The 16,293-nt window shown below is 39.0% G+C and overlaps 1 protein-coding gene across 2 annotated transcripts in view; it reads left to right on the forward strand.

The window, feature by feature from the left end:
• Positions 1-1,537: 1,537 nt before the first annotated feature.
• LOC134812952 (uncharacterized) overlaps positions 1,538-16,293 on the forward strand; it is a 42,964-nt gene continuing 28,208 nt past the window's right edge. Inside the window, exons 1-7 of one of the 2 annotated variants that reach the window (XM_063820580.1) lie at positions 1,538-1,576; positions 5,535-5,662; positions 10,887-10,965; positions 11,150-11,238; positions 12,044-12,218; positions 14,506-14,550; positions 16,113-16,287. In XM_063820580.1, coding sequence (XP_063676650.1) covers positions 16,242-16,287 — 46 coding nt within the window. In that variant the 5' untranslated portion in view covers positions 1,538-1,576; positions 5,535-5,662; positions 10,887-10,965; ... (2 more) ...; positions 14,506-14,550; positions 16,113-16,241. Of the gene's footprint in view, positions 1,577-5,534; positions 5,663-10,874; positions 10,966-11,149; positions 11,239-12,043; positions 12,219-14,505; positions 14,551-16,112; positions 16,288-16,293 lie in introns of those variants that run through there. The other variant, XM_063820579.1, reaches the window with a different exon arrangement.

Here is a 16,293-nt window from a genome sequence, read left to right on the forward strand (position 1 = left end):
ATGAGTAAAAGAGATCTGAGATCTCCATTCAGTTCACTCTTGGTGACATGTTACCACTTCGGAATATTTTCCTGTTTAAAGAGGTGACGATGAACTGCATTTGTGCACAACTCCTGATGGCTTAGTTCATTCCATCACTGAGGTAAACGACTTTGAAAAGATCGTGAAACGTTCATTCCGAAAGAATTTCACATTCATTCTTAAATGGAGAATGGAGGATCCGACAACCCGTATATCAATAACAAAATAAATCCGTAAACTAACTGATGATTAAAAGTAACCTAGTCCAAGGCGGGATCTGAAACAAATCTTTAATGAATAAGGAAATGAAAATACTTTAGCGTTGAGCGATAGCGCTCGATTCACGCGCGCTCGATTATTTCTGGCATAAAAATTGCGCGGCGTAAAATACACGAAATTACAAATAGGAATGGGAAATGAAATTGTCGATTTCATTTTTAATCCTATCCGTCCTACAACATTTTTGTTTTAAGAATATAATAAAAAAATTTCTGTACGAAAAGTAATATTCCAGTCTAATATGTAGCAAATTTTTAATATACTGTTGTGCAAGTTGTAAAAGTAATATTGTATTAAATAAATAAATTGTCAAGACCCTATACAAAGTTGCTACAATAATTTTATTCCGCGTCACTAGTTCATTCAAAATTTAAATAAACAATATCTATATCAGTTTGCTATGCATAGCTTATGCTAATTGCTATCAAGACATAAATATGTCCTATCATACACAATTATGTTTTATATTGAATGACATCCATGATCGGATTACATAAAAATAGTTAAATACAAGACTTTCAAATGGTTTCATACATTCTAGAGTGTTGGATTTTATAAATAAAGATCTTGATGCACGAAATAGTGAAGTAAAGATTTCAAAAGTATATGAAGTGCACTATCGATGATTGATAATACATTAAAATAAACGTAACTAATATATATATATATATATATATATAATGTAATGTCCTCATATATGATATATGTCGACGAAACTTCCATGCGCGCCGCGCATTCAAATTCTGACCCTTCGATCAAACGAGCTATTCAGATTTACTCCGCAAACCAAAAGCACGCGCTAGTCTTAAATAGTCCTAACTAATTACGCCAACCAATTGCCAGGGTTGCTTGAACGATAAGGTTGTTTGACATCTCATGGTTTTTTCCCAATCAACTCTGATCCGCTCTTCCAAAACGTCTCCTATTACGGGTTATGAAAAGTTCCAGAAAGGTATATTCGACGTGTCTGAGTTGAAGTCTACCTTTTATATGCATTCTCCTGACAAGTCTTCTCCAGAGAAATCGGAAAGATCGTCACCAAGCTACAGCAACGGAAACACTCTAAAACACAGCAGCGAAAGCAAAAGCAGCTCAACCCAGCCGCCCAAAGTAGAGAGCAAGTCCCCGAGTTCGACCTCTACTTCTGTCGAGAACGGTTCACCCCGAAGCTCCTCCAACCCGCTCCAGAACTTCGTACCTAGATTTGCATTCGGCGGCGAGGAAGTCTCTGATTTTTCACCGGTTTCTTCATTTCCAGAATTCAACCTTCCCTCAGGTTTGACACTGTCATAAGTTTTCTCTTGTTTTAATAGCACTTGTTCTGGTAATTCAGAATACGTGTTTTGGTAGCACTTGTTTCCAGTTCTGGGGTGTTTGTCGCACTTTATTAACCACCGTATCACGTAAGAGATATTTCAAACCCTCTATATCAGTGCCCATACTTTACAATATTCTATCCCAACTTAAACGTATGTTTCAAAATGTGTCGTGTTACGTAGGAAACCAAATATAAGTAGAGCGACGGCTGGGAGCGTTTAAATAACCCCTCAATATCATTAAGCAGCAACCTGCAACAATTATGTTTGCTGAATCTATAGCTTCCTTGTAGACAACTGGTTTACTGGCCTGCATATATCGCCTGTTTGGGATATTCCTCCTTTTAGCTCGCATTCTCAATGATTTATTGGCTCAGTTCATAGAATTAGAAAACCTCTTTTTATTATGTTTCGACTCAAAGTTATTATCAGATAGTTTTCAATAATATTACCTATTTCTAATTTTGAGAGTGTTTCCGGTTCCCGTCGTTTTTCAAAGAATACGAATATAAGTGGCCTATTTTACTAGTTATCGTTTAGTTTAACATTTTGCTCAACATCGAAAACATCTTTAAAGTGAAGTTATCACGGGATTCTCAATCTTCCAAACTTTCAAGCTTTCTATTGATAAATTTAATTTAAGGCAATATTTGAGGGCAAACTATAGCTTATTCCCACTAAATGAGTATGTCACGTAAGCAATATTTTATAACTTTCTCCCCAAGTACCAAGTTAAATTAACAGTTGGTTTGCACTGGTAAGTGCACTGAACTTCTTTGACTTTCTCTGCGATCTGATTATTATTTCCCAATTTTGAAGTAGCCTTTTCATTTGTGTTTTTCAACATTGCAACTTTTTAGCTGTTTTATATTTACCATCCCAATCCGGTATAATCGTACACTGTTTTCAGCTTCTCAACTAAAATCACGCTACTATGGCATCTGTCCCCACATCGCTAGCACTTTCTGTTCGAAGATTTCAAATTCTCTTTGTTTTTGTCCCAGATTTCGTTGATTCTTTTATTATACCGGCTATTGTTAAAGTTAGTCACGTGTCATAGATTTTACGATTTTACGAGCATCACCATGACAACCATTCTTCACATCCTTTGTTGAAAATCGTGAAATGTCTGCCAAAATCGAGCTCTAAAATTTTCAGTGAGATTGTTTTATTACCGAAAACTTTAGATTTATAGTTAGCCCCTTTCAAGTCTCACTCTATCTATTTCAGTCTTTGTCTATCTTGCTCAACCCAAAAATTTCTCTGATTTTTCGAACAGGTTAAAATCAATTTGACATTTAAAAAATCCGAAATCCAGTTTTTACATTCGCCAGTAGTGATTGCTTTGTATGCGACAGGAAACATCGCTGGATCTGCACACGGCTGTCTACCGTTACCATGACAACTATAATACTAGACCCTCATCATGTTGTCTTATCTATCAGACTGTTAAAGTCTGATGACAACTATAATATTTGATAGATTCAGGGCAAAAAGCCAGCGTTATCAGCCCCCAATGGTGGTTAACTTCCCCGGGTGCATGCTGTTTAAAATTTGAAGTCCTAGTAGTAGCTGCCTGACAATGATTTTAGTGGTAAGAGAATAGTTGCTATCTGTAGCTGTTCCGTCCGTTATCTGTAGCAGCTGAAAGGACAGTCGTTATTCAGGGTACTCATGTCAGATAAGAGCAGTTACCATGGCAACTAGACTATTATACATGTCAGATAAGCGCGGCCCCTTCTATTCATAGTTCCTATTTAATAGACAGTGCACCCGTACTATATACTAGTATATATATATCTCCCCTCAGTCTAGTTACCGTGACAACCCATACACCCTTGACATAGGTAATTATCCTTCTGACTGCCTCAATTGCTCCACCGGGACGCTCTCGCTCTTATTCAAGAAGCCTCCCAAATGCCGCCATGCCAAGGGGGTATTAATTCGAAAATCACAGCAGTTACAATTATCAATTGACTCGCAATTAGCGGCCATTAGCGCCTGGTGAGTAGGGCGCTGTTGGGAGGTTTACTCCCAGTTTACTAGCTCCTCAACAAATCATCTTATCTTAGTGTTACATCTCGCTGCGTTTGTTATCTGCCTTTGTATCTCTTCTTAAGAGCTGTTTTCTCAGCTCGCTGGTTTTCCGGCCTTGTCGAGGTTTGGATTTCGGTTCGGTTCGTTTCGTTGGGTTTTCATTCGAGGCGTTTGGACGGTAGTAGCTTGGTAGTCTAGTTGTCATGGTAACTGTAGACTTGTTCGATAGACCGTACAAATAGTTGCAATTAGTTCACAAAGAGAAGGGTCTAGACGCCACAAGTACTCGAGCTCACTCAACTGTGAAGGACGCGTTGTCATGGCAACAACTAATTGGTGCCTTTTGTTTTAGTTGCCCGGTTTCTGTAGTACTGCTGCTTTTCAGAAAACTTACTACTGATTCCCCCTCTAGACCTGATAGCCTTGTCAAATCTGGACTGAGCACTTTACCATTCCAGTGCACTTAGCACGCGTTACTCGCCATTACTCGCCACTGCTACTCTCGCACTTCTAGTTGTGGTTTTCTAACTCGCTCTAAGACCTGACTTTATCTATACCTTTATTCGACACTACTACCTTTTACTTATAAGATGTGGTGCCCTGATCAATACTATTGTTTGGGCTGAATTTTGGATTTGTATTTCAATTTATCTAAATTATTTTTCATGCTCAATTTCATATCCTACTCAAAATTATTTGATTTGTGGTATTCCAAATTCCACCCTCCAGTCCAGGGTTTAAAATTGGTTTAAATTCTAAATGCAAACATTCAAAAAGAATCTGTTTAGTTCACATTTTGCATCTTTTAGTTTTAGGAAGAATCGGCTGATCCAAAATTTACCATTTCCTTTAAAAACATGTTCCAAAGAAATCTTCAGAACAAGAATGTGCTGTGTGTTTTTAAAAGATATTTTGCCAATGAGCAGTCCATTAAGCCTCTATTACGTGATACCCTTTTAACTTTAAAAACCTCCACACTCTGGTCTCTGTTTGTGTGCGGCTATAAGTACCTCTTGAAGGGGTCTTTGTCAATGAGTAATGTGTTTTTTCACCGTAAACTGTAGACATATTATGATAGATCGATCTAACTCCACTTTTTAAAGCTTGTCATTTTATTTTACTTGTGTTTTTACTCGTGTGAGTTTGGCAGTATATTTATTTTTCTCAGTTGAAAACTTTTCCTGAAGTTAGAGAGAAAGTTGGCGAGGTATAAAACCAGGCAGTGATTAATCAGTTAGTAATAAAGTCATTGTTCTGGTTATACCACTCTTTTCACCCTCTGGGTCAATCCGCACCAAATAACCGCTATTCTAAAGAAACAAACTTATTACTGCCGCAATATCTGCTCTGTTTCCATGGTTACAGCTGAAATTGTGGCAGTGTTTGGTCTAAACCATTGACACTAGCCGTTCAGTAACTTTCCCTGCCATTCGAAAACAGCACACGACACTACCACGTGACACTGTTTCCTGGCTTGTTATTGGTTGAAAGGGATGAGCAACACCCCATAATAGATGATGTGTCTAGACCCACCAACACTCTTGTAGGACTTCACTAAGTTGGAATATTGATTTGGGAAGGGAGCGTGTTGTTCCTCTTATTATAGAGCTGATCATCTCTTTATTCCATTATCTCCTCCTTCTCTTCCTTAGTCTCTTCATTATCAGCTCCTCTGTGTTTAAATACGTGTTAATAGACAAATACTAATAGTTTTATCTGACATTTTTATGAACATAGATAATTTGGGCATTTTAAAAAGAGTAGTTTAAAAGTGTTTAAATCATTTCAATCAACAGCTATCGGTTTCACGGACACATGGATGAAGTCTTATATACATTTGTGGTTACATGAATAATATCTAACATGTTACCATGGTTACAGGGGATGATCTAGATACGATATCGATAGTAAATTCTCTGAAGCAGAGGATGAAATACGAAGGATTGTCTCAGACGAAAGTAGCGAGATCTCTTGGTAAAGGACAAGCGACAGTTTCCCAGATTTTAAACGTGAGTTCCCATCTCTTTACATAGTAGCCTGTTGGAATTGGCCCCTGAGATGGATAAATAGTAATATCAGTTCCATTCAGTGAAATCAGAGGCCGATTTGATCAGACAAACCTTTATTATATAAATATTTAATCTCTGTCTATTTCAACTTTAATTATGATTAACTGCTTAACAGCTTCTTAGATTTGTGTATTATTTACCGATATTTGGGTAACTTAGATTTACTTAAACTTAAATTTACAACATTTACTATCAACTGCGGCTTACCATTTAACCACAAATAATGGTACAAGTATGCAGCACTATTTATAACTAATAATTTAGGTTAGCATAGATTACAATTGCGGTATTATTATTTATTAAATGTGAGGTATGTGGCGTGGTATCCATCTGTTTAAGAAATATTCCTGTCACCTAACAACCAGACCCCTGAAATCGTGAATAAAACTCCGGTAAAATGAAAATTGCATATGGTTTATGCATACTTCTCTCGGCGACCCGACATGCTTGCATAAATTAGAATAATTCATTGGAGCGTATAATTCAGCGTATGAATTGACGTTAGCTAGCTAGCGGGTGGGTCACGTGACCGGCGTTATAACACCCCCCTTACAATAATAGCATGTCTCTCCCTCACCAACTCTGAACTTTGTAAGTTTCCCTCTAATTCCTGCCTCCCCCTCTGATTTACAAGCACGCAAGCACAATGTGAACTATTTTGCCTTTAACTTCTCGCTCTCTCTCTCCACCTCCTCACCAAGTGTCAAATATCGCACCTATAACGCTCCCGCCAATCAGACAGCCGGATTGGAGTCACGTGGTGTCACGTGAGCGCCCACGTGCACAGTCTCCCCTATAGAAACTGTAAACAGTTGATATTTGGCAAGTGAGGGGCTGTTCGAGTTGTGCTGATCAATCGTAAGCATAACGTATCACTTGACAACGCGTATAGGAGTCATCCTGCCTCCTCGTCCTCTTCTTCTGCTATAGTGTTATCGGTGTAGCAGCTCTACATGTTACACTACTTCTAGTTTACTTTTAGATTCCGCGCTCTTATTTCTCGTTATTGTTATTTTCACTGTCTGGGTTCCTCTCACTTTGCTTCCCTCGTATCTACTTTCTCTTGCCAGGTTCGTTTTTAGCTCTCAGCTCTTCAAACATTTGTTGTTTACTCGCACATATAATTATACGGCTAACTTGTTTGTTCGATCCATATCTTTTTCATATGAAAAACAGAGGCGATGATATCTTACCAGTTATCGATATTATAATATGGAAAATAGTGCTGTAAATGTGAGAATATCAGTTCTATTCCCGTTCTATTGGTTTGACTAGTTTTGAACACTTCTCATTTTCTCACTTTCCTTCTAGTTATGTGTTTGCGACGACAGAGTTTTAAGTTCTAATTTAAAATTACAATCGTATCTTTGTAAGCTTGCAAAACTCTCCGTTCAATAACCCAGCCCACACGTTTCCATGGTAACCACATAATCACGTGACGTTGTCATGGGTACAATGGCAGCAGCTCTAAACCACAGATATCCTTCATAACAATCAGATAGATAAACAGATAGTCTGAGTATTTAGATATTTAGTTAGTAAAAGTGTACTGTATTGTTACTCTTACCACAGTTTTACTAAAACATAGTAATTCTCACCAATATTTGTGAAAATACCCAAAACCATGAGACTATTTGTTAATACTCCGCCTACACGCTAGTGAATAAAATTTCACTAATCGCACTTTATAGGGTAAAGATTTTTCAGTAAAAGTTAAGAAAACATTGAGATTTAATTGAAGTTTTATCAATAGCTGAACAACGCCCCAGTTAAGTTAAGTGCAAATTTCGGTCCATTTTTACAGTAAATAAAACACATTCCGTTTTACAGTTCTCTCACGGCTACTGTAAACAGGTATTTGCAATAATTATTGCTTAAACTCACAATTAAACAGCTTATCCATCAGCTCTGTTACCCGAACAAGCCAATCAGCCCGCTCCGTGCCCTCTCTCCTCCAATAAAAACACAATAAAATACCACGTGATGTTTAGTCGAGATGGGGGCTGCTCAGGGCAGTCAGCCCGACTGTTCACTGAGACCCGGCTTCCTCTAGCTTCATGCTTGGGTAGCTCCCCCCACTCAATATTATTGCAGATAATTAATATACCTGGTGACCAATAACGCACCAATAGACCCGGGGAACACCTGTAAAGTTTAGTAAAGTGGGGTGTAGTGTGGAGCTAACAGACCAGAAATAATTAAACACGGTTTAGATAGTGTGATTAACTGTAAGGTTTCAACTAGTTGCCTGTGATCCAGTTAGCTCGTTACCATGGTTACAGTTAACAGGTCAGTTAGCCGGTGTGGAGCCCCACTCAATTAACTTTCCACCGTATCAGGAACCAGGTCTCCATGGTGATATCACCTGGTTTCCATGGTGATGGCAGGAACATAATGAACTGATATGCGTCATGGTACCAGAAACTAAGTGATATTTACTAGGACCAAATCTTAGTAACAAAGTAAAAACAATTCCTCTTTAAACGGATTGTCACATCCTCTTGTAAGAATAGCATTAAATTCAAATTAAGTGTTCTATCCGGGCCGGGGTAACTTGCCTGGGTTCCCTCTCTCCGTCAGGCATCTCTCACTCTGAGACACAGCCTAACTGACTTTTACTTTCTCCTCTTAGTAGTACTACCACTCTTGTCACTGTTTTGTGTATTATTCAGCTCATGGTATTTATAAACAGATCTTCCTCCTTCGCCGTGAGTATTATCTTCTTTCTTCCTTTTTTCTTATTTTTATCAGCGCCTTTCTTGTCAGCATTCTGCTTTGTGGTACACGTTCTTCTCCTCCCTTTCGATTCACAATATTTGTTTAATTTTCGTCAAGTTTAAACTCCCTAAAATTCTGCCAGTCTCGACTTAAAGTCTATCATATAAGTCGTATATTTAAATATTAAATTCTAGATTTAGCACTGTAAAAGATGAGCATATTCCAGTTTATTTCGATATAGCCCTGTAAATTGGCCACTAGAAACAAACCACAGCTCAGGATAGGTCGGTTAATTGGGCGGTAGATTTGACAGAATGCCATTAAATAAATCACTTTAAACTTAACCGAAACTAGCAGTGAAAAAGCCTGATTAAACGCTTGTTAAAGATCCGGATTAACATTGTTTAACGAGGGGAATTTGCATAATTAGAAAGTTTAATTTGGGGTATAACTAATTAATAAGCGGCTCCTTAGTCCGCATTAGATCGGGTCATGGTACAAGAGCACGCTTAAACCTCCTAATAAGGTCATCACGTGATGCCACGTCACATATTATGCCCTAATACGGTCATGTGGATTAGGCCGGTACGGTACAGCAGAGGACGGGCTTGAGAGGATTACTTGATGATCCAATGGCCGGCCGATACTGCTGCTTGCCATGCTCTCATACGAGCTAAGCTAATCCTGCTTTCTAACGGTCTGACTGGGGAAGCTGCCAATAAACTTCGCCTAGCATACAAGATTAAATCATTATAACGAGACTTGCCAAGGAGGGAGTGTAATACTGCCAAAAGATAAGAATTAAATAAAATACGAGAAATAAAATAGAAAATTAGGAGACCTTGAGACTGGGAGTAGGAGACTAGGAGAGGACTAAAAGGAGGAGATTGAGATAGGAGTAGGAGACTAGGAGAGGACTAAAAGGAGGAGATTGAGATAGGAGTAGGAGACTAGGAGAGGACTAAAAGGAGGAGATTGAGATAGGAGTAGGAGACTAGGAGAGGACTAAAAGGAGGAGATTGAGATAGGAGTAGGAGACTAGGAGAGGACTAAAAGGAGGAGATTGAGATAGGAGTAGGAGACTAGGAGAGGACTAAAAGGAGGAGATTGAGATAGGAGTAGGAGACTAGGAGAGGACTAAAAGGAGGAGATTGAGACTAGGAGTAGGAGACTAGGAGAGGACTAAAAGGAGGAGATTGAGACTGGGAGTAGGAGACTAGGAGAGGACTAAAAGGAGGAGATTGAGACTGGGAGTAGGAGACTAGGAGAGGACTAAAAGGAGGAGATTGAGATATGAGGAGGAGACTAGGAGAGGACTAAAAGGAGGAGATTGAGATATGAGGAGGAGACTAGGAGAGGACTAAAAGGAGGAGATTGAGATATGAGGAGGAGACTAGGAGAGGACTAAAAGGAGGAGATTGAGACTGGGAGTAGGAGACTAGGAGAGGACTAAAAGGAGGAGATTGAGACTGGGAGTAGGAGACTAGGAGAGGACTAAAAGGAGGAGATTGAGACTGGGAGTAGGAGACTAGGAGAGGACTAAAAGGAGGAGATTGAGATATGAGGAGGAGACTAGGAGAGGACTAAAAGGAGGAGATTGAGATATGAGGAGGAGACTAGGAGAGGACTAAAAGGAGGAGATTGAGATATGAGGAGGAGACTAGGAGAGGACTAAAAGGAGGAGATTGAGATAGGAGGAGGAGACTAGGAGAGGACTAAAAGGAGGAGATTGAGATATGAGGAGGAGACTAGGAGAGGACTAAAAGGAGGAGATAGAGATAGGAGGAGGAGACTAGGAGAGGACTAAAAGGAGGAGATTGAGATAGGAGGAGGAGACTAGGAGAGGACTAAAAGGAGGAGATTGAGATAGGAGGAGGAGAGAAAAGGAGAGGAGTTTTAAGAGCGAGTGTTAGTGAGCACAGTGTAAGTTCCTGATGTTGAGAGCTTGTTATTTATAAAACATTGTACGTCACACTGCACATGTTACACAAACTGCTGACCATACTGTACTCCTACTACCACCCTGACATGATAATATGCTATCAAGATAGAGTTTATTGAGGTATTAGCTAGAAGTCGTATAATTATTGGGTACCGGCAAGGAAGACAAATTGTCGGTTTTGCAACTAAGTGTTATGTTTACCCCTCCTGCTTTCTTCCTAAGTGTGGTATTCTGGCGTTATAAAATATTACGGACGTTTTTTCACAGTAATATTAAAATATATAAGAGGAGTAATATTAAAAGTGCGCAATAGTAACACTTATAATATCATATTATTCGACTATCTTATTTTATTCTTATATTATTATCTTACAATGTTATTATTTAATAATCAATATAATTAGTTATCAATATAATTAATAATCAGTGATAATTAGTAATAATTAGCAATCAGTCGGACGTTAGTGAACGTTATAATAAACCACATCATAGTATAACCTTCAGAATCCCAAGCCTTGGGCTATGCTGACAGAGAGAGGTAAAGACACCTACAGACTACTCAAACTTTGGCTAGATCAACAAAGTGAGTCAACATAATATGTAGAGGGATATTTTAGTGACTTGTTATGTTTTTAAGTATTCGAAACATTTGACTTTTTGTAATTTTTAACTGACAGTTATTGATAAAATTGTATAAAACATTCTTTAAAAATACTTCGGCTAGATCAACATCATGTTCTGTTTTATAACCTTTGTTTTTGTTGCAGTGTTGAGTGAAGGAGAAGAAGGTAAAACCGCATCTTACGACGAACGTTTACAAAAACTAGCTTCCGTAACCGGACTACCCATTGACCAGGTCAGAAACCAACTTGTCGCCCTTCTAGCTAACTACTTTCACTTTTAGCTAACTACTCTCACTCACGTACTTACTTAACCACCAATCACAGTCTCACTCACAACTATCTCCAGTCTCTCAGACTCACTCAGATCTATTCCTCGTCACATGACCCGGTCCTGATCACATGACTCAGTCACCAGTCACCCGACTTGCTTTGTAGTGTCTACTAGCGGGAGAGAGACGTCAGATTATTTCTGCGACACTCTTCTTCCCTCTCTCTCACATTGTCAGCACCGTCTGTCACTCACCTGACATGCCCTTATTTGGACATCATGTGACCTGACGTCACACCAATTGTTTTTGCGTCAAACTATTCGCTCTAATTACTTCAATAGGCAACTAGTTTCACAAAACGAGTAAACTTGTCTCTACCAACTAGAAGTAGACGTCTCTTTAAATTTAGTAACTCAGCCAAACAATGTTATATTCTCTTGAAACAGTTGACTAACTCAGTCATTTCAAAAGTAGCCAAATAATCCATTGTCCTAAAACGTTTTACTAACTGCAGTATTCTCCTGAAACTAACATTCCCTTACATTCCCTCGGCTCTCCCTTCGAAACCAATGAATAATATTAGATCTTTAAGTTAGATCTGTCATTACATTATAGTCCCATCATATCACTGTTGTTGGTCGGGCCATGTACCGGATATATTATGTGATACCCTCAAAAGTGTCCTGAGAAAATGGGGGTGATCCTCTACTGTATGGCCCCCCCCGGCCTCCTTAACTCCACAACTTCCTAACACTTGTCCCATCCTCAGGTACAGAAGTGGTTATCGTTCCATTCTCAAGACGTTACATCACCCCACAACGGTAACGCTAGTCTCTGCGACAGCTTCAACATGAAGCCTGATATTGAGAACCATACCTCACCTCTTTTTAGAGACTCTCCAAAGAACGACATGTTGCTGGATCTTACTCGCATTCGCCTCAAAGGTTTGTTGAACTCTTTCTAATCATTTTTTGGGATATATTTCTTTTTAGTGTGATAACTTGTTTGACACAAAATTTAATCCATTTTATTTGCTTATCGGCAAACGATGACCGAGTCTTCTGAAATAAAACCGGCTATTAATATAACCGTTAAGTCGTTATCAGTGATATGATAGCGTTATCGAAATTAAAACTAAAATAACGGCCATGTACAATTATTTTATATGAATTGCTACATATTATAGAAATTTAATTCAGTTACCAAATCTGAGAAAACATGCAAATTACACATTATAAACTGGTAGTACAAGATCTATGTCAATTGATTGGATATATATACATATATACAATTCTTTTTTGTGGTTTGGAGACAATATTTCAGAAGTTAAACCTTATATAAAAGGTTCAACTTCTGGAATATTGTCTCCAAACCACAATCTCACTATAATAAACTGTTATCCCACATCTCATCTTGTCTCATCTTGTGTCTGGGTGTCTAGAGGGTGTCTCTGTAAAGTTAGCACCCAGTACCTGGTACTGTATCTGAATCTAATAAGTTCAAGTAGGTTGGAATTAGTTCAAGTATTCCACCTCAGTACTCCCAGTAACTACACCCCTGCCCCATTTCACCTGCCCCTCCAGTATTTCATTAGTGAAGCTCCCACCATAAAATTAACCTCTGATACTATTGACCGATTAGATTGACGAGGATTTAACATTACATTAGGGTGCAGCATTCAGTCCTTCTTTATTCGTTTATGTTTCACCCCAATCCTAACCTTCAAAACGCATTATAGACCATACTGTCCACCCCACAGACCTGCCCACGTGTTCTTATCTCAACCACTCAGAGCTGCGCACACGCGTCACATGACTCGTTAACATGCCCACGTGACATGAAGTCGGTAGAGTTGGGGCACCTCCCCGACTACCCTCACAACGTCACACTCCATTGACTCTCACTTCGCTCCATTGCGAGGTTGAAATGATTGTAATTCTGGGTAACTAGATTTTCCAGTAGTTGGTTGGGCACGTTAAAACAGCTGGGCAGTGAGGTGTCCCCGGCCTAATCAGATCTGCCAATTGTAGGTCCCATTAGTAGACCAGGAGGGGGCCTGTGATTGGTCAGCAGTGCAAATACACGTGGTATTAGGGTCACGTGACATGTATCTGAGAGTGGAATATTACTAGGATTCTGTGCTTGAGAGATAGTTAAAGCGGTGTAAACAATAGAGTAGTAGTCGCACTGTCTGCCTAATCTAACACTTAATCTAACACTTGACGACTTGTGAATATTACAAGACTGCTACAGGTGGAGGCAAAAGGTGTTGTAATGGTAAAATCTAGTGGTAATGGTAAAATCTAGTGGTATCACAAATAATCCACTTGCAGCAGTGGAGCATGTCATGTGACAATCAGTGGAGAGTGCTGAACCACATGTTTTAGTTGATAGGACTCGTTACCATAGTGATATTATCTTGTTGCTACGGGAATGTAGTGAGATGAGCACTCCTCTCTCTGACAGCAAAATGCCTCGCTTTTCTACCCAAGTTCATCTTCTTGCACCTTACTCGATACAGAAAACGGTTGACGGCCTCAGGGCATAATAGATAGCTCAAAGACTTCCCCCTCTGTATTTCAAGGCTCACAAAGACTTCCTCCTCCTTTGTATCTGTATTTACAAGGCTCACTAATTCTCTAAGATTAACATCCCCCTACCCGTGGGAACTACTACATAAACCCTCCAGAGGAGAATATATCTGTTAATTGAACGGGTCCGGAAACCTTTACCAGTGTCAATACCCGAACACAGTGATAACAATAGATTAGAGGACCACAAAGCCGGCTACTAGAACACCTCTAGTATTTGAATAAAACCCTCCTGAATCAAACAATACGAGTACCCGGATACGGCTTTGTATTGTTTACTGGAAATGAAGCCCTCCCATTGGTTCTTATCTGCCGTTCTGGGCTCTGATTGGTTTAGCAGAGCTGGGCAGTGTGTTTAGACTTTAGTTAGAAGAGTTTTTAAAGAGTGCAAGACATGAAAACAATGATATTAATAATAGTGAAAGTTTAAATGCCAGTAACGATGACCTTTCTTTTTGTATGTTTCATCACAAAAGAAATAGCGGATGAAATTTAGGTTTCAACTTTTTTTGTAAGTTTTTATTCAATGTAACTGTTCTCAGTTTTCATTAATTCATCTCAGGTAATTATAAAAAAAAGAGTTAAATGTAAACTTAACTGTAATTTACTAACTAATTACTAACCACCGTTTGCATTTCAGAAGAAGATATATTGGACCTGTTCAAAAGAGCTCCCGACTGCGAAGGTTCTTACAACTTTACACAATTTACATCAATTCACATTATATATAAAACAATCTAGCCTCCTCCAAATCTGAAACAATTTCCCCCAAATCATCCCTGTAAAAACAGTCCGGTGTCTGGACCTAACTCTAACTTTACTCCTGGTAAAAATGTATTTCTCCCCCTCATAAATCCAGCATATTAATCTGGGACGGGAAGGGAGGTTGGGAGGTTGATTTGATATTATTAGAACAGACTATAACGTAAGATAGTGTAATCGGACCATACCTCCCTCCTCTTATCATCTGATAATCAGAACCAGCCGATCACTTAAACTAATTGCACTAAATGTTACTACGGCTGGTAATATGAAGGAGCACTCATGATTTGTGGGTACGCTTGGTGAGGGTAGATGGTGGGGTTGGTGGTGGTTACAACTATGGTATATCGCAGATGGTTGATTTGTAACAGAGAGGTTGTTACTTTTCAGGGCCCCTAATCCTACCTCCCTCAATATGTCAATAGTGTGCTTTATAGTCTGGGGTAATTCAGGGTTGTGAGCAGTAGCGATATCAAAACTCTTGTCCTTCTAATCAGAAGATAATCCGTCGGTAATTACGTGATTACCCAATAATTAGCTAATTACTTTGTGGAACTATACGGGGGTTTTACGGTAGACAGAACTGAGGTCCACAGAATGAGCCGCCTCATCTCAAATAATGGTTTGAGCAGTTAAAACCCTGTCCCTTTTTACTCCTTCATCAAACGGTCTGCTACCTATCACTCCTGTTACTGTTAATTCACAGGCGATATCAGGATTATCAATGATATTCAATAGTAATAAGACTTTTTATCGTATAACGATATCGGAGGATGAGCTAAGAGGGATTAATTCCTGGTAAACAGTAGCAAGTTTTCCCGCAGTAGACAAATTAAAACCTAGTTTGGACCATGGTGTTAACCAATAAGCTCGCTCTTATCGCTTTACAAGTCACGTGCCGCCCACGTGCAATGTCACGACGTGGCCCCAGACTAATTCCCACGCTGGCCTCAACTCTAATCAATAATTTATTACTAATATTGGGGGAATTTACCTGTGGTGTGGGACATGTTTTGATAAAACTTGCATGTGAATATTTCCTGAAAAATACGCAGAGTTCCGCCTCATTGGCGTGGAAGCTAAGCAACCGTTAAAAACTTTATTAAAGCGAATGAAGTGTGCTTATTTTAAATTTATGTGTTATTAAACTGTATCCATGTTAAAGGAAAATCATGCTCATATTCTTAGATTGATATTTTTTAAGTGAGCGAAATCTCTGAAAATAATTAATTGAATAAACTCTTCCAGTTAAATCTGAGCGTTTTTCATTTAATTATTTAAATAGAGCATTAATTATTAAACCAGGTTTTACTGTCCACGTCGACAAGCGACATTAGTGAAGTTACCTGACTGGAATCTAAATTAAGAATCTTAAAGTTGAGCTTTTTAATGGCCAAATGGACTTCCTCATTCCTCAAGGTTAAATTTCTGCTGCATAGTTTGCAGATGGTACTTCCAAATATTAATAACCTGGTTTCTTTACAGCAACAGAGATCTGCACCCAGTACGCTGAACGAGTTAACTTGTGGATAGCACGTGGGCAACTTCCTCTCGACAGAGGAGATCAGCGGGGAAGTGAGGAGGGAGATCGAGAAACATTCCATCTCACAGGGAATGTTCAGTCAGAAAATATTGAGGAGAAAACAGGCTACTTTGTCAGGTTCGT

The sequence above is a fragment of the Bolinopsis microptera genome, chromosome 3, assembly GCF_026151205.1.
Source record: "Bolinopsis microptera isolate Bmic1 chromosome 3, MBARI_Bmic_1.0, whole genome shotgun sequence".
NCBI lineage: Eukaryota > Metazoa > Ctenophora > Tentaculata > Lobata > Bolinopsidae > Bolinopsis > Bolinopsis microptera.